The sequence below is a fragment of the Diabrotica undecimpunctata genome, chromosome 9 (genome assembly GCF_040954645.1).
Source record: "Diabrotica undecimpunctata isolate CICGRU chromosome 9, icDiaUnde3, whole genome shotgun sequence".
Taxonomy (NCBI): domain Eukaryota; kingdom Metazoa; phylum Arthropoda; class Insecta; order Coleoptera; family Chrysomelidae; genus Diabrotica; species Diabrotica undecimpunctata.
In genome coordinates, this window is record NC_092811.1 from 102,420,433 (window position 1) to 102,440,391 (window position 19,959).

General features: G+C 35.5%; 1 protein-coding gene across 1 annotated transcript in view; it reads left to right on the forward strand.

The window, feature by feature from the left end:
- Positions 1-19,959, forward strand: part of LOC140450341 (uncharacterized) — a 66,378-nt gene that overhangs the window by 35,399 nt on the left and 11,020 nt on the right. The window contains exon 4 of the mRNA XM_072543930.1: positions 14,045-14,236. Within this exon, the coding sequence (XP_072400031.1) occupies positions 14,045-14,236 (192 nt within the window). The remainder of the gene's footprint in view (positions 1-14,044; positions 14,237-19,959) is intronic.

Consider the following 19,959-nt stretch of genomic DNA (forward strand, 5'->3'; position numbering starts at 1 on the left):
ATGATTTTAACTATGTTGACTACATCAAAATACCTAAATAGCTTTTAAGTCATTACGAATATTTACCTTCTTATTGCGCCGTCTCCTTTCGAAGGTTGGCGATCCAAATGGCAATTGTAGTTTTTCTGCAGATGAGCGGTCGAACCATCTCCTCAGGTCTTTCAGCCACGAGTTCTAGCATCTTCCTACTGATCTTTTGCCCTGTACTTTTCCTTCCAGTATAACTTGAAGTAATTCGTATCTTTCGCCTCTCAACACATGACCCAAGTATTGCATTTTGCTCTCTTTGATTATTCTTAGTAATTCTTTTTGTTTACACATGCGACGAAGTACCTCAACATTAGTAACTCTTTGTACTCATGAAATTCTCAGCATTCGTCTGTATATATACATCTCAAAGGAATCTTTTCTTTTTTCTCGTCCAACTTTCACAGCCATACAGCAAGACAGAAAAAACGTAACATCTGATCATTCGGATTTTAAGCTGCAGACTAAGGTCTGATCTTGTAAAAAATGTTTTCATGCTCATGCGTGCTTTCCTTGCTTGTTCGATTCTTGATAGGATTTCGTTTTTTGGATTACACTGACTATTGATATTTGCTCCCAAATATTTTATGGAATTTACCTGTTCTATTATTTGACCCTTGGCATACACATGTACCGTACATGATGTACGCTTATTGGTGTCTTTGAAAATACTAAAGTTTTAGTTTTGGAAACGTTTAGATGTAAACCGAAGATTTCGCTGTGGTGAACTACCGCATTTATTATATTTTGTAGTTCTTGTGCGTTGCTTGCTATTAAGATGGTTTCAACAGCATATCTGATGTTGTCTATGCTGATTCCGTTGATCTTAATTCCGCCTTGGATCTCTTCTAATGCTTCTCTGAATATAGACTGTGAATATAAATTAAACAGTAGCGGTGATAAGACGCAAACCTGTCTCACTTCTCATCGGATTGGTATATCTTCGGATGTTGTGTGCTCTATTTCAATTGTTGCCGTTTGGTGCCGTTTGGTGAGAGATATCACTATACTAGAGATATCACTGTTTTAAAATGAGTAATATAGACATTCTAATAATATCTGAAAGCCATGCCACACAAAGACCGGTTATTAAGATATCTTACTATATTATGTATTATTCACACCATCCACACGGAGGAGCACATGCAGGCTCTGCCGTTATTATTAAATCAAAAGTTTAACACTATTCAGTCAAATCTTATATTACGAAAAAATCCAAGCACCAATCATTAAACTCTAAACAAACAACTCTCTCAGTATAGCACCAATCTACAGCCCACTTAGACATCTCATTTCAAGCGAAGAGTATCATGATTTCATACAAACTATTGGATCCAAATTTATAGCAGCAAAAGACTGGAATGACAAACATACCACATGGGGTTCCAGATTAATGACGCCTAATGGTCGAGCATTAATGAATACCATTCAACAAAATAACTTAAGATACTTATCATACTGGTATACCCAACAAAATCCCAGATTTGGTAGATTTTGCTGTAACAAAAGGGATAGCTAACATCGATTGTGCAATAGAGTCCTAATTCGATTTAACATCAGACCATCATCATCATCATCATCAATCAGCCCTGAGTTGTCCATTGTTAAACATAGGCCTCCTCTAGACTTTTCCATCTGCTTCTGTTCTGCGCCTCTGCTATCCAATTGGTCACGATTCTTTTGAGGTCGTCGGTCGTTCGCGTTGGGGGTCTTCCTCGGCTTCGCTTGTCAGCCCGTGGTCTCCACTCAAGCAATTTTTTTGTCCAACTGTCGTCTTTCATTCTTGCAACATGTCCTGCCCATCTCCATTTTTGCCTTGTAATATGTTCGATAATGTCTTCCACTCCGGTTCGTCTACGAACTTCCTCGTTTCTTATTCTATTTCTTAAGCTTATTCCAAGCATTGATCTCTCCATCTTTCGTTGTGTCCTTCTCAATTTTTCGGCTGATGTTTTTGTGAGAGTTAAGGTTTTTGCTCCGTATGTGAGGACTGGTAGAACGCACTGGTTAAAAGATTTTCTTTTAACCAGTAAATGGATCGGTATATTTGTTTTAAATACGTCTCTCATTTTTCCGAATGCAGCCCAACCCAGACTTATTCTTCTGAGTAGCTCGCATGTTTGGTTATCTCGCGTTAACCTTATTTCGTGACCCAAATACACATATTTTTCCACAAGTTCTATGGGCGACTTTTCGATTTCTATTAGCTCATTGGGGACGAGATTGGTCATCATTTTTGTTTTTCCATAGTTTATTTTTAAACCGACTTTCTGGGTTACTTGCTGTAGTTGTTGTAGTATAACTCTGGCTTCTCCTAAGTTGTCTGTTATGAGAACAATATCATCGGCATATCTGAGATGATTGAATATCTTTCCATCGATGCTAATACCCTTTGATTCCCACTCTAGCCCTTTAAATGCGTACTCCATAACTGTTATAAATAGTTTTGGCGACAAGGTATCTCCCTGCCGCACCCCTCTGCCAATTTTTATCTTCTCAGTCATGCATTGGAGGTTAACGGTTGTTGTCGCATTTTCGTATATATTATATATTATATTACATCAGACCATAGTACAACAATAATAACTTTAAGCACACACATAATATGGAGAACACCACCATCCAAACTCACAACTAAAGAAACAAACTGGGATGTTTTTCAAAATTCTGTAAATACAAAGATTAGACTAGATATTAAGATAAAAGAAAACCAAGATGTAGAGAAAGCAGTAGACTATTTAACAACAGTTTTAAAAACAACAGGATGGGAAGCAACACCACAGCGTAAAAGAAGTGTGTAAGAAAACCATAATATCCTCCTCCGTAGTTGACTCATTGTCGACTATCTCTTCCTTTGACAACATTTACTCCGACAGAGATTCGACAACAAATAAAAATGCTAAATTCTAAGAAAGCTTCTGGCTATGATTTGATAACAGGAGAATTACTTCAGAAGCTGCAGAGTGAAGCAGTAGTGTTATTAACAATAATATATAACAGCATCCTACGTCTTCGCTACTTTCCAATACGGTGGAAATTTGTTCAAGTTACTATGATTCCGAAACGTGCTAAGCCCGCAACACAAGCAAATTCATATCGCCCTATAAACCTACTCCCAATAATGTCGAAAGTATTAGAAAGGCTATTATTAGATAAAATCTAGCAAGTTGTTGCCACAAACGAAATTATACCAAAACACCAATTCGGATTTAGATGTGAATACGCAACCATCCAACAATGCTACAGAATATTAAATATAATTAAAAAAACTCTCGAAGAGAAACAGTTTTGCACTGGAATGTTTCTCGATATACAACAGGCATTTGATAGGGTATGTCGTAAAGGTCTCCACTACAAACTGACCGTTACTTCCAAGTAAAAATTAAAAACAGCTACTCAAATTACCACCTCATACAATTTTTCGTACCTTAGGGTAGCGTAGGGTAGAAAATCTAATATTGTTCTGAAACTATTTTCTTGCGACATGTTAAAGTAATTACTATTTTAATGGGAATAAGCCATAATTGAAGGTTAAAATACGTTTATTGACGTTTCAATCTCCACTTTGGAAATCGTTCTCAAAATACAAACATTAACATGTTCACAAGTTTCTATTAATAATACCCCGATTCTCATAAAACCAGTTGTCAAATACTTGGGATTGCATCTGAATGAAAAACTCAGCAGGAAGACTCCTTGCTTGTTTGGAAAATGATCTCCACTATTTGTCATACGTTTTTGCATTTTTGTGAGCCTACCTGGCTGGACGACCAGTGACTCTTCTTTTACTTTCGGCTTTGGATCTCCCCAAACTTGCTCCCTTAACTGCTCAGCTAAATGTATTAAATTATTAAGAAAAATAACTTTCTTCCTTTGATTCTGATTTGATTTATATTAATATAAAGACTCTTTATTTTTCTTTATTGTTTTATTTTTATTCTAAAAACGAAAATAATTGGCGCTCAACTTCTACATATTAATTTCTGTTAACTAACTTGGTATCTCAACATTTCAATATCCATATATCCGATCTCACTTAATTTTCGTATCGATAACCCTATTACTCGGAGCTACGAATGCTTAAATATTTCGCTCCTAAAGGAACAGGCCTTTTTCCGTCGCTAACCATCACTCCAGCAAGGTCTTTTTAGATTTACATCTTTTACCAAAACTTTCGTCTTGTCCTGTGATAAAAATGGACTAGCAATAAATTCATTCCACCAGACTCGATTCCAGATCTATGGAATACAACTGATCCACCACCAAGTCCATTCCACATCCAATGGAATACAAAACGAATGGTGCAATGAATTCCTCCATTCCACGAGGTAATAATGAACTAGGAGACCTGTAGGATCATCATCAACATCATCAACTTTCCATCCAGCAGTCCTACATAGAAAACAGCATAGCAAGTTAGGTGTTTCATTAGGACATTTCTCTTCTCAGCCACATTTTTATCTTTGTTTGTTCACTTTTTTTAGACCTTCAGCCACTTTGTACAGGACTTGCTGTAGCATAGAAACAAGTCTACTTCTTTATTAAATAAAATTCTTATTAAAATGTTTGTGTTATGCTTTGATCTCCCTTGTGATCGTTCTCGCTTTCATTATTTATTTTAGAGTAGAGTAGAGTAGAGTAGAGTATTTATTTAACTACATAACATATACAAATATTGTTTGTAGCAAGTCAAAAAGAACACACATAGTATTAAAAAAGAAATATAAAACGTAACTTAAATAATATATACAAACAAGAACACATATTAAACAGAAAAACATTTATGTCAAAGTTACGGTAAGCAGTTCAGTGGATGTTCTGCAATGAGTCATATATTCTTCTGAGCAGTAAAAACAATGTTTTAGAAGATATTTTTTTATGACTTTATCGAAACTATTACAGCTTAGCTGTTTTATACTTTTTGGTAAAATATTGTAATAGTTATAATTAAGACTATTTTTTTCTGAAAGACTTAATCTACAGCGATTTGTTCGTAGGTAGTGACAGTTTCGCGTATTGTGAACATGGACATCAGACTGCTTTATTAAATGGGCACGATTTCTGTGAATTTCAGTTAGAACTTGAAATATCAACAGAGTAGGTAGCGGCATAATTTTGAATTTGATAAAGAAAGGTCGGCAGTGTTCTAGATAACTAACCCCTGCTAAAATCCTGACAGCTTTCTTTTGCATTCTAAAAATTTGAAGTGCATTTGTTGAATTGCCCCATATGATTACACCATAGTTTAGATGAGAATGAAATAAGGAAAAATATGTCATTTTTAATGTTTCAAAGTTGACAACCCTTGCTAGTTGGCGAATAACAAATAATTAACTTGATAGCTTTTTCTTAAGTTGTGAGATATGAGCCGACCAGTTGAGTCGATTACCTATGGTTATTTCCAATAGTTTAACAGTCTCTTTGTTAACTAGATCATTGTGTAAATTACTTGCAGATATAACCAAATTTTGCGTTTTATCAGAGTTAAGTTTTAGTTTGTTTGCAGCAAACCATGAGCTAAATTTAGTAGAAACTTCTTCTTGAGACATTTTTAAATCATCATTATTTTTTCCTGAAATAACGTATGTCGTATCATCTGCGAATTGTATGGTTTTGTACGGAGATATGAATTTAGGCAGATCGTTGACATAAATAATAAACAAAAGAGGTCCTAGGACCGAACCTTGTGGGACTCCATGTTTTACGGATAGAAAATCGGAGAGATGACCTTTAGACACTACCGCCTGGTGTCTGCCACATAGATAAGAAGTTATAAGCTTAAGAGGGATACCTCTGATTCCATAGTAATTTAATTTGTGAAGCAAAATGTCGTGTGAAACGCAATCAAAAGCCTTCGACAAGTCGCAAAGAGAAATTGCTATGCAATTGCCGCGTTCAAGCCCCTCAATCACCTCGCTCACAACATTAAATACCGCGTTCGTAGTAGAACGAGCACTTCTGAATCCATATTGTGAGTTGCCAAAGTAATTATTTGACTCAAAGTAGGAATAAAATTGTTGTTTGATAACCTTTTCAATCACTTTCCCAAAAGTAGAAACAATGCTTATGGGTCTGTAATTGTCAGTTTTTGAGGAATCACCTTTTTTGTAGATTGGTAGTACTTTAGAGTATTTTAGTACTTCTGGAAATACTCCAGTTGATAGAATTAAATTAATAAGATGAGTGAAAGGTGTTAAAACTATTTGGTAAGTTTCTTTTAAAATTTTGCTATTAATTTCCTGAACGTCCCTACAATTAGAATTACTAAGAGACTTTATTATTTGAGAGACCTCTTCTTCCAGAACGGGACGAAAAAAAAGGACTTGCTCGGAGAAGGATGATTTCTATAATTGACGAGGACATCGACGTTAATATTGGGAAGAGATGTAATTATATTCTCTGCAACTGTAGTAAAAAATTGATTCATTTCGTCTGGAGGTAGATCAGGTTGTACCGAACTGGATCTTGTGTAGTTTCTTTCAAAATTTACTATTTTCCAGCAGTCTTTAGGTTTATTATTGGAATTAGTAATAAAATTACAGTAAGCTGACTTTTTAGCAATTTTTAATTGCCGGTTATATTCAACTTTTTGTTGTTTATATACTTTGAACAAATCGGGATCCTTAGTAGCATCTGCAATGTGTTTAACAAGAGAAAGATTGGATCTGTAAGACCTCAATTCATTATTAAACCATTGCACAGGTGTTTTTTCAGCCATTTTTCGTACTTTTTTTAGTGGAAAATGCTTTAATATTAAATTGTTATAAGTCTCGGTAAGAAAGACTGTTAAAAATTCAGGATCATTATTAATATCGTAGACAAAGTCCATATTTGTACTAACTAGCGCACGTTTAAGCTTCTGTAAACTAGAAGAAGTAATAAACCGTTGAAATGTTTGATAAGTGTCAACAACTTTATGCTCAGAGTCAATAAATAAAAACTGAGCTAGATGGTCAGAAAAACAAGGTTCAAATACGCCCACTCTGTAGATAGTTTCAGAAAAATTTGTCATAATGTTGTCGATGCAACTACTGGACTGGGATGTGATTCTAGTATAATCGTTTATAGTTGTTTTTAGACCAAAAGATGTTAATAGATTTTGAATATCAAAAAAAGGTTCAGATTCAAGTTTAAAATGTATATTAAAATCACCAAGTATGATAAATTTGTTTGCTTTACTAAGCAAGGATGTTATGACATTTTCAAAATTCACCAAAAATAAGTCAAAGTCACCCTTACCCGATCTGTATACAGTTAAAATATTGGTTTTTATTGAAGGTACATAAATTGCACAAAACTCAGAACTTTGGTCTACATTATATTTATTTAGATTAAGAGAAGAATACATAAGATTTTCTTTTACATAAATTGCAACTCCGCCTTGTTTATTTTTTACCCTACAAAAGAAATTAGCTAATGAAAAGCCGGAGATATTAATTAATTTAAAATTTTCTTCACTTTGCCAGTGCTCCGAAAAACATGACGTCATATAATTTTTGATCCGCAAGAAAAGCATTTATCATATCGACTTTATTTGAAATACACTGCAAATTAACATGAAACATGCTTACCGTACCTTTTGGAATTAGTTTATTTTGATAAAATTTTGCAGAAGCTTCTAGGTTTCTTCCACCGTCTTCTTTTTGTGCTGAAAATTTCTGTTGAAGTTAAATCTCCTAACGGCAGCTCCTTTGGGCCAAATATTCGGACTGTAGACTTCGTCAATTTTATCGAAAGGGAAAGATACCTTATATGTGGAGTATTTGTCAGTTCTATGCCATTCAACGCAGTTAAAAGTAATATTGGGTACCGTTAAACCCAAAAATTTTAGAAGATCATCGGCTTTCATATCAACACAAATGCGGGACACATGTACATGACCTTGTCTAGGAATGGTGTTTATAGTAGAGGATTCATTGCTTCCAATAATCGGTTTGTATTTGTTTTCTTTTTTCGGTTGGGTATTCCAAGATGAGTGTCCTGTTTTTAGATTGTTTTTATTTTCTTTTTGTTTATCACTCATGTATGAATGAGGTAGACTTGTGTTTTTGTTTAATGACATTTTAATGGGTTCTTGACTGGTAGAACCTGAGTTGGTCGGGCCTGCTTTATTTACAGTTTTTTCACTAGATGACGTTGGAACGGGAATGGCTGAATTTTTATTATATTTATCTTTTAATAAAGAAATTAAATCTTGTTGCTCTTCCGTACGTTTTTCTAGATGGAATGATAGTTTACTTACTGCTGCAAGTTCACATTTTATATTAGTAAGTTCCTTGTTGGTCTTTATACACTGTTCACACACAATAACGTCTAGGTTATGTTCGACATTGAATGCTTTAATACCTTTTTGCACTGTTTGTGTTAATTTATTAACATAATCTGATAACTGAGGATTAGAACCGGACAGTGGTAACTTTAAATTCATTAATATGTCAATTAATTCCTGCTTTTTTAGCTTATTTAGTTCCGCTGTTAAAACTGCGACTTGACTATCGGACGCCATCTTGTATAGGTGGCGTAGAGATTAGACGAACTACCTTTGAGAATAACTAGCCAGGGTAATGATTTCCATGACTGTCTTTTTGGTAGTGAAGAGGTGATACTTTAGCTAAAGTATGAAGATCATGACTTCCTCATGATCGTAAGTCGATCGTGGATTTCAAAATAGTCCAACCCAAGTGGTTAGAACCTTACACTGAAAATATTATCTTTTTATAATATCGAAAGAGAAATTTGCCATATTGATCGCCAACCTTAACAGACAAGGCACTTAGGAGGGGGAGAATAATATCGAAAATATTATCTAGATTTTTTGTCTAAATCATAGGTGGCAAACTTTTGATCAGCCAAATCAATCCCTCCCGTATGTTTATTGTAAAATACTATAGATTCAGGACAATTAAAAGTACATTTTTCGCCTGTCTTTAGTTTCTACTGCAGATGTTCTTTCATCTGGGATATAGATGGTGACTGTCAGTTTGATAAAAGTAAAACTTCTTTATCTACTATCTTGTCATTTAATTGCCATTACACCTAACCTAACCTTTATCATTTACCAATGAATCAGATTCACCTCTAGACAATTTTATCAATAAAATGAGGAGTATTCTTTGTACGCTTCATGACTCCCATCTTGTGGTGTGATTTCTCTTCTGGAGTAGATTTTGAAGTCGTACATATAGCCAGTCATGGAATCGCATCATTGCCATAATTTGATACCGCTCTTGATTAGTTTGTCAGTACGTTTTGTTTAAGAGATGACCAGGCTTTGAATTTATTTTACAATTGTCTCATCACTAGATTGGTTATAAGATTTATACCTTGCCTTTTGAAATCGTGTTTTTAAACAGTTTATGATGTCTCTTCGTCGCTAATTTAATAAAAAACTTAACAACGGCTTACCTCAAGGCTCAGTGCTAGCTCCTTTATTATACAGCAAATATACCTGAAACAAAATCGAGAAAATTTGCTTATGCTGACGACCTGGCCATTGGCTTCCAAGATAATAGTAAAGAAGCAGGAGAACGAGCTCTAAACGAGGACTTAACTACACTAAGTAACTATTTTAAGAACTGGCGCTTACGTCCTAACACAAGCAAAACTGAAACCTGTCTCTTTCACCTGTCGAATCAACTTGCGGGCGATACTCTCAATGTAACTCTAAATGATACAGCTAGCAAACATAACAACAACCCCAAATATCTAGGCGTCACACTTGATAGAATACTCACCTTCAAAAGTCATCTTACAAACGCAGCCGGTAAACTAAGAACAAGAAATAACTTAATATCAAAACTTGCTGGAACAACTTGGGGTGCTTCTGCAGATACTCTTCGGACCTCTGCTCTAGCTTTGGTTTTTTCAGTGGCAGAATATTGTGCACCAGTATGGCTAAATAGTGCACATACAAGCAAAATCGATGTCCAACTTAACCAAACCATGAGAATAATCACTGGAACAATAAAACCAACGCCAGTGAGATGGCTGCCTACTCTGAGCAATATTGCTCCACCAGATCTACGCCGTACAGCAGCATTAGTGAGAGAGTACCAGAAAATTGTAGCCAACGTACAATTACCAATACATCAAGATATCCCAGACAAATCAAAAGAGCACCAGCGACTGAGATCTAGAAATCCTCCAATACGATCTGCCCGAAAAATTGGTAATTCCTATGATATACATAGGCAATGGACAACAAGATGGATGCCAACAATAGAATCGGACTATATTAAGATATCCACCCCAACTCAGGGTTTCATCGGATCAAATCTGCCCAGGTCCACTTGGGCAAGGCTTAATCGTATACGTACCGGATATGGTAAATGTGCTGATTCGCTGTTCAGATGGGGTCGTGCAGAAAGTCCACAGTGCGATTGCGGACAATCTAGACAGACCATAAGCCATTGTGTTTCAGACTGCTTGAATCGTGCCTACCGTGGAAACCTCCAGAACTTTGCGGAATGTTCCCCAGAAGCAATTGAATGGCTATGTAAATTGGACATTAATATTTAGTGTCATTCATTCTATCTTTAGTGTTTAAATAATATATTTAATATATATGTATATATTATTGTATTTGTATATTTATCGTACTGTGAAAGTCCATACGCTAAATAAATAAAGTCGCTAATTTGAATTCTTCCTTCACTTCCATCCTCGCTCTTTCCAGGAATAAAGTCAGACTCGTCGCATGCTGTAAACGGTTTTTCGTCTAAGTGAGTTATATTATTTACAGATTCTTCTAACTCTTTTTCACTAAGAGGCCCGTTTCGTGTCTGAAAGAGAAAAAGTTTATTATTGACGGATAATTCTGATTCGATTTAAAATTACGGTAGAGAACAAACAGTTCAACTAGATAATTATTTGCAGAAACACCTTAACGCATTAATCCTTAATTTTAATTGAAATGAGTAACAGGTTCTTGAAATTTCATAAAAAAATTACTCAGGCGGCCATTCACATGCCAATTTGCCAATATAATATAAATTGATGTGAGGGTAGGTAATTCCATCGTTTTATAATACCAGTGTTGTCAATTGGCAACAGTAGACTATAAATTACTGAAATATCTCATTTGAATGTAAAAGCGGATTCGGTGGTTGTATCCATAAGTAAACACAAACTAGGTCGGGAACTAAAGTTGCCCATAGTGGTGAAAGAGTTAAGGAATGTGTAAAGTTTATACAAATATATATATATATATATATATATATATATATATATATATATATATATATACTCCCTACAAAAATCTACTCAATTGTAATCCAAAAGGCAAAGCATAATGCCTGCCCTTGTGAAAATGAAACAAAAAAAGCTTAATCCATACAGAAAAGAAGAAGGTGCGTAGATAATCATTTAATAAATAACTAATAATTTGATTTAAATTTATTAATTTGTAAATTTAATAACAATGAGATTTTTTTGTCAAAATTATTCGCTATCATGAATTTTAGCTCTTGTTAGCTAGTGGATGTCCCTTGGTCCTAGTTTTATTGTAAACTTTAAAATCTTATACAGTCGATGATTTCGTGACCTTATTTTACAGGTTGGATAAATTTGTTTCTCCATTCCTGAATATTTTCATTGAATTCTATCTAATCACGTTAAAGTTTTTTTTTTTTGATAAAGATCAGTTTGTTGTAGACAAAGATCATCAAGTCAACTATATTAAAAAAATTAATGACAAATTACTTATTGTACTATTATAATGGAGATTGCATAATGTAATTAGATAAACGGATGATACAGCAATTTTATCACAGATAACGTTCAAGGCTTCAAAATTCTGCTGAATCAGATGACACGGTGATTTTGTCAGATGACCTTGAAGTTGTCTAAATTCTGCTGAATCGGATGATACATCAATTCTATCAGATAACGCCGAAGGCCTTCAAATTCTGCTAAATAGAATTTTACAGTAATAAGGCCACATGACGTTTAAGGTTGCCAAAAGTTCTATCGGATGTAAAAGTAATTCTATCAAACTATGTTGAAGAAGATTAACGGAAACATTAAAAGAAATGGGAAAACTTAAAAGAAACAAACTGGCTTTCCAATCACGACTAACCGAAAACTATTCTAGAATCGAGAAAAATCTTAAAAAACTGGTTAAAACAGCCAGAATTTGATGAAATAATGCGAAAGTGAATTATAATACATTAATATTTAACGAAAAAGAAGTACGGTATAAAAGATGAAAAAAAGAAAAATGCCAAATGGAGACAGAACAATGAATAACAACTCCCATTAAGAAAACCAAATACTTCCAAATAGGAAAAGTGATACACAAGAGTTATGATTCATCATCATTCTGACTTTACAACCCTACGTGGATCCTAGCCTCCTCAAGAATATCTCTTCATTCGTTCCTATCCACCACTTTCCTCCGCCAAGCACGTATTCCCATATTTCCAAGGAACCTTGTTCTGGGTCTTCCTCTTCTTCTCTGACCAATGGGTCTATAAAGCAGTGTTTTTCTAGCTGGGTCATTTTGTTTCATCCACATTACATGCCTGATTCACCTCATACGTCCTATCTTAATATGTTTTACGATATCTGGTTCCTGGTATATTCTATAAAGTTCGAAGTTGTATTATCTTCTCACATTCCATTGTCATTCACTGCTCCATAGATTCGCCTTAGTACTTTTCTTTCGAAACATCCCAACATGTTTTTATTACTTTTTGTTAGTGTCCAGGTCTCTGAACCATATGTTAGGACTGGGCGTATTATTGTTTTGTAGAGTTTAATTTTTGTATTTCTCGATATAATTGTCGATTTAAGGTGGAGATTGAGCCCAAAATTGCATTTGTTGGCCGTGCAAATTCTGCGGTTTATCTCTGCATTAGTACTATAATTCAGTGTTAAGGAGCGCTCCCAGTTCGCTTTTATTGCTTGGTAGGCATTCCCAATTAATTTTTTTTTAATTTTCTTTAGTCTAGCCCAATTTCTGCTTTAAGAACGATCTTTTTTCTATTGTGCATATGTTCGTCTCGTGCCGTCTTTTCCAGCATATTATATGTTTGTATTTTTTGTCTCTTCCTTAGTAGTACTTAGTTGGCTGCTTTTTGTATTATTTCTTTTAGTTGCTCCCAGCTTTCTATACCCCCTACCGTTGTCTAGTTTATAATTTTTTCTTCGATCTGCTTTCTAAATTTGTTTTATTTATTTTTTGTAATAGTACATCGTTTTCTCTTTTTACTATTTTACAATTTGTTACATTATTTACTGGCGTTTCTTGTTCTATTTTAACTTTGACCAAGAAGTGACCTTCACAGAAATGAAAAACATTTTGCGACTAAATTGTCATTTATTTCGTTCATTATGAAGTCACATATTTTACTATATATTACGAGTATATTACTAGTATGATTTAGAACCAAAAAGCTTTTTCGGTCAAAAAATGGTGGTCCCAACCAATGATTTTTCATTTTTGAAAATTTAAATAGTAATTAATTCACTTTTTGAAAAGAGAAATTAGATATTAGTTTATTGTTATCTGTATATATTTATTTTTAGCAGTAATGAATAAATACAGTTTTTTTAAGTTTATTATTTTTTTAGTTTGGTTTGCGTAATGCTTCGACGAATTTTAACGAATTTGAGTTCTTTATAAATATCTGGTTAAGATTTGTCGTTGCCCATTTATATTTGCAGTTGCGTAGCATTTTCAATATACACTGGTAAAAGTTTCTTGTGGAAAAAATATGATGCGTTGTTTTATTTGTTAAATTTATTTTTGATGCATTAAAATATATTGTTACGAGTATAAACACATAGCGTAAAAATCATGGGCGCAGGCAGCGGAATGCAAGGGGATGCAAATGCATCCAGTTGCCCAGAAAAAAAATTCTACATTGTATATTGTTAATAGTGTGTGTAGATGCAAATGCACCCCCTGAAAAGCAGATGCACTTCCACGAAAATAATCCTGACGGCGCTCATACTGAAATACTTAGATTATGTTACTTTCAATAATATTATCAAGAACAGATCGTTTTTTATTTAGGTTCAAAAAGTAGCAAATGCACACCAAAATCCGATAAACATGACAGAAAGAAAAGTAGGAAAGGTAAAGGCGATCCCTGTGACTGCGATGGCCCATTACCTGAAGACGATGCAATGTTTTCAAAAACAGATCAATGTACAGACTCCTGTCCATTTAAACCATGTATAATAGAACAACAAGGAGGTGGTCCAGGTAAGAAAAATATATCAAAACCATTTTTGTGTTCAATTTGTTTTATTTAGAGATACACTCGTAACGAATAGTTGCGATATAATCTATATATTGTACAGACTCGTCGCAATTATATATGTGTTTATTAGATTGATAAATTATTACAAAATAGTACTTTAACTGTGTTAGTACTAGTTAGTAGTTTAAATTATCGCACAATCTTTTTCTTGGTCTGCCAATACTTCTTCGTCCATTTGGTGACTTATCTCATGCTATTCGTACTATCGTATCCTCTGCCATTGTACTAATGTGTTCGTTCCACTCCTGTTTCCGTTTTGTCACCCATCCATTTATGTCTTCTATATTGCATGCTCTTCTAATGTTTTCGCTTCTCTCTTTATCCAACAGACTTTTCTCTGATATTCATTGGAGTATTTTCATCTCTGTTGTTTCTAGTAGTCGCCTCGTTTTAGATATGTCAGATCTTGTCTCCGCCGTGTATGTTAATATAGGTCTAATTATTGCTTTATAGATTCTTGTTTTTGTGTCTTGTCTTAGGTGTTTGTTCTTTCAGATTGTGTCATTAAGAGATCCCGCCGCTTTACTTGCTTTTAAGCTTTGTCGTCGTACTTCTTTTTCAACATCTGCGTAACTAGTTATACCTATTCCCAGATATCTAAACCTTGCTTCCTGCTTTATTATTTTTCCATCAATTTCGATTTTACATCGTAGTAGGTATTTATATGTTGTCAAATATTTGTTTTTTCTCCTGATATTATCATATTGTGTTTCTTAGCTGTTGTATTGAAGATATGTGTTAATCTTTGAAGCTCGTCTCCTGTCTCGGCGATTAATGCAGCGTCGTCTGCATAACATTATATTTGGATTTCTTTGTTCCCCATTCTGTAACCATGAGCTTTACGTACTGCTTGTATTATTTCGTCCATTATTATATTAAAGAGAAGTGGGCTTAACAAGTCACCCTGTCTGACTCCGCTTTGTACTGGTATACACTGTGTTACTTTTCCATTTATCTTTGCCTGTATTCGATTATGTAACTAGATGTTTTCGATGGTTTGTATAATATTGATTGGTATGTTTTTTTTTGTTATACAGTAGCTGTAAAACGTCTTCGACTTGGATGCTATCGAAAGCCTTTGTCAGGTCTATAAAACATAGATATGCTGGTTTATTGTACTCGATGGCCTTTTCTGTGATTTGTCTTAGTACAAATACGGCGTCTACGCAGGATCTTCTGGATCTGAATCCTTGTTGTTTATCTGATAAATTTATTAGTTTATTGATTTTGTTGGTTAGGACTTTTGTGGAAAGCTTAAGTGCGGTGTTCAATAGATTTATACCTCTATAATTGTTGGGGTCTTCTTTATATCCTTTCTTGAACATTGGTATCATTATGCTGTTTCTCCATGCGTTTGGTATCTTGCAGTGCAATATTAGTTTTTGTATAAGTTTTGTCATCTCTAGGGTTATACTTTCTCCTCCGTGTTTTAGAAGCTTGTTGTTTATTCCCTCTGGTCCTGGTAACTTTCTATTTTTGAGTGAATTTATGGCTATCTCTACTTCCTGAAAACTGATTTCTATTTCGTGTCTTAATTCAGGTACGTTATTGTGTTGATTATTATTTTCCATTCCTTTAAACAGTTCCGTCAGATATCTTTCCCATTCGTTTGCTGGTATGTTATTGTATTCCGTCAATTCTGCCATTTCTCTCCGTTGGTTTCTTATGAATCTCCATATTTGTTTTTGTATACCGTAGACGTCGCTTTTCATCCTTTTTGTAAACTGTTCCCAGTGTTCATTTTGTGTTCTTCGTACCAACTGCTTTGTTTCATTTCGTATTCTTCTATAAGTGTCTTGGGATTAGATTAGATTAGATTATGTGAGGTCGTTAAGGCCATGCGGCCTCACCGCACTTCGACCTATAGAGATCTTTTGTGCATACCTTAATCTAGTTAAACTCTAGAATGCCAATACTTCTGATGAAGTTGATTAGCTTCCTAGGTGACTTGTTTCCTATGTCAGAGGACGCCAGACTGACCTCTCCTAGGAATTTTAGTCTTTTGCAGAACAGTGCTACGCAGTTGCATAGTATATGTTCTGCCGTTTCTTTTTCATTGTGACAGAAACGACAGTTCTCACTATCTGATTTGCCCATCTTCTTGAGATGATATCTCAGAGGGCAGTGACCAGTGAGAAGGCCAGTGACCATTTTGATATCTTTTTTACTCATTTCGAGAAGGCGGTTTGTTGCAGTAGGCGACACTTTTATGAGCCTTTTTGCTTGCCTTTGTCCTGGTGTGTTAGACCAATATGATCTTAGTTGATTGAGTTCCCAGGTACGGAGTTCCTCTCTGATGTGGCTTTTCGATAGTCCACAGAAGGGTTCCGGACCCTGGAATGGGGTATTAGCTCCTTCTTTTGCGAGGCTGTCAGCTTCCTCATTTCCTGCAATTCCCTTGTGACCTGGCACCCACATCACAGTTACATTGTTGCGTTCCGCCAGCTTCTTGAGAGATTGTTTACAGTCCCAAACCAACTTTGACTCACATGTAAATGACTTTAGAGCCTTTAAGGCGGCTTGGCTGTCTGATAAAATAAGGACTCTTGCCCTACTGGGTGTCATAAGTCTGGGCACTTATGTCTATAGCATGTATTTCTGCCTGGAAGATAGTTGGGGCGTTTCCAAGAGATTTAGATAGCCTGAAATTGGGCCCAGTAACTCCCACTCCTGCCCTTTCATCTATCTTAGATCCATCCGTATATCATACGAGTGAACCTTCTTCCACTTTTGGTTCAATTTCTTCACCCATTTGGTGGTTTTTTATGACCACTTCAAAGGGTGTTTCAAAGTCGAATTTGACTGGCATAACATCTGTCGGCATGTCCTTAGAATCCAATGGAATTTCTTCTAAGATTTTCAGGTGGCCAACTAGATCTCCAGGTTTCATTATTTGTGTCTGTCGCAGTTTTAAGGCGGTAGTTACTGCCTCCCTCCTTATGCAGAACTGCAAGGGAGGAAGGTTCAGCATCGCCTCTAGAGCTGCAGTGGGACATGTTGACATTGCCCCTGTGATTCCCAGACAAGCTAGCCGCTGCACTTTTTGAAGCTTGGCGTTAGCTGTTGTTTGTTGTGTTTTTGGCCACCATACGAATGATGCGTATGTGACCATGGGCCTAATTATTGTTTTATATGACCAGAGAGTCATTTTCGGTTGTAGGCCCCAAGTTTTTCCAAACGTCTTGCGGCAGGTCCAACTTGCCACCAAAGCTCTGGATAAAATTTTTTCAATATGACTATTCCAGGTGAGTTTTTGATCTAGGGTTACCCCCAGATATTTTACTTCCTTGGAATAGTCTAATGTGATGCCATTCATAGTTGGAGCCTGTAAATTGTATTTACGTCGCCTTGTGAAAGGTATCAAAGTCGTTTTACTGGGGTTGACATTTAAGCCCTCTTTCGAGCACCAACTTTTAATTTCGTTAAGAGCAGTTTGCATGAGACTAGATATAGTCTGGTCATGCTTGCCTCTAATTGTAACAACTAGGTCATCTGCGTAACCTTGGGTTATAAAACCAGAATCATGCAACTTAGTGAGAAGGTCATCCACAACCAAAGACCACAGCAGAGGCGATAATACTCCCCCTTGAGGGCACCCCTTTACCGCTGTCACAGTCACAGATTCTCCTCCAATACTAGCAGTGATGATTCTCGTTTTTAGCATTGACTGAATCCATTGTATTAGTGAGACTTCAATGCTCCTCTTTACTAGTGCTCTTTTTATGGATTCAAAAGAGGTATTATCGAATGCTCCCTCTATGTCAATGAAAGCGCAAAGAGCTATTTCTTTTGCCACTATTGTCTTTTCAATTCTTTCGACTAGCGAATTCAGAGCATTTATAGTGGATTTGCCAGTCTGGTAGGCAAACTGATGTTTGTGAAGTGGTTTCCTCGCTAATGTTTCGCTTCTTATGTAGTAATCTACTAGTTTCTCCATTGTTTTTAGGAGAAAGGAGGTCAGGCATATAGGACGATAAGACTTCGCTTCGTCTGTAGGACGTTTCCCCGCCTTTGTTATAAATACCACCTTTGCGTCCCTCCAAGTTTTTGGAATGTGACCTAACACCAGGCTTGCTATGAAAAGCCGCTGTAGTTGCGGCTGTATTTGCATGAAGCCTTTTTGAAGTAAAGCAGGAAATATTCCGTCCTTACTAGGGGATTTAAAAGGTTTAAAGCTTTTAACGGCCCATTCGATTTTATTTTGTGTAAAGATTTTTTCCGCTAGTTGCCTGCTGGATCTGTTGAGGCCCCTTGGAGCCTCTGCCAGCTGCACACTTTGCGGTTCATCTTCTTGTATTTGTTGAGAGCCAGGAAAATGGGTCATTAACAGTTCTCTAATAGTTTCCGTTAGACTCTCAGTATAATCACCATTCGGCTTTTTGATCAGTCCAATTTCATTTGTGTGGTCTTTTGAGAGAACCTTTTGGAGCCGTTGTGCAGGGGCAAATTCTGTTATCCCTTCGCACATTTTTCTCCACGAGTTTCTTTTTGATTTTCTTAGTTCTTTGTTATATTATCCCAAGTGTCTTGGGATTCTGGAGTATTTGATGTTTTGGACTTTGTATATGCCTTTCGTTTCTCTATACATTTCTCGTTTATTTATTTTCTGTGCCATGGTATATTGTTGTTTCTTTTGTTCAGTATGCGTTTTCCTAGAGTTTCTGTTGCTGCTTCTTCAATGTTGTTTTTAATTTCCTCCATTTCAGGTTTGATGGACCAGGTTAGCATCCTACCCGTTGTAAAAGAAAACAAGGCTCAAGAACCGATAAAAAGCCTTGATCATGGTAAAGTTTGTAAATAGAAATAATCGCTACAACTCTTTAGAGAGAATTATCTTTTGCCATTTGTTATACCAGGCTTGTTAGAAGCTTGTTTGAAGTAGTAGACTTCAAACATGTTTATTTTGTAGCTGAGGAATTCTTATTAGTGGACGGCTCCTCAAACCTGAGTCTAAAATTCTTATTCTTTTTGTACCCAACGATACTCTGACTCCTGTAGCATGCCTGAAGTCTCTTTGGAGGGCTGGTACAGATATAGAAGAATTTCTCCGAGTGGAAATTCTGATATATTTATTATGTTGCTTATTGGTAACGGGATCCACTAGAGCGAGCCCTATTCTGTATCAAATTTGTCTCCAGCAACCAATTCCAAACCCACGAGAATCACTCTGATACACACCTACTGTTTTTGCCACGAACCACTACTGTGAATGGCCCTATTTAAATAAGGCGATAATTCTTGCACGGTCCAACTCAGAAATGAAATAACAATTCTATCTAAATCACGTTTTCACAAATTTTACCAGAATAAATTTTTCAAATGTTTACATCTTGGTAAAACCAGATCAATTAAATGGGTATTTAAATAAAATAAAAACCACAAAAGGTGTATTTCATATGAAAAAGGTCTACTGAATATGTTATAAGGGCACAGATTTATAAAAGTGTAAAAATCGTGTATACGAGGGGTGTTGTATAACTTTTGAGAAACTATTGCGTATATAAACAATACGGAATTGACTTCTCGGAATATAAAAAAACTTTTACTTTTGTTTAATATTAAATATCAAGAACATATGATGAAGATAAAAAAGAAAACAAGTCAACTATATAGTTATTCTTAGAGGAAATAAATTGCTGTATGTAGAGAAATTTTGATTTCATAA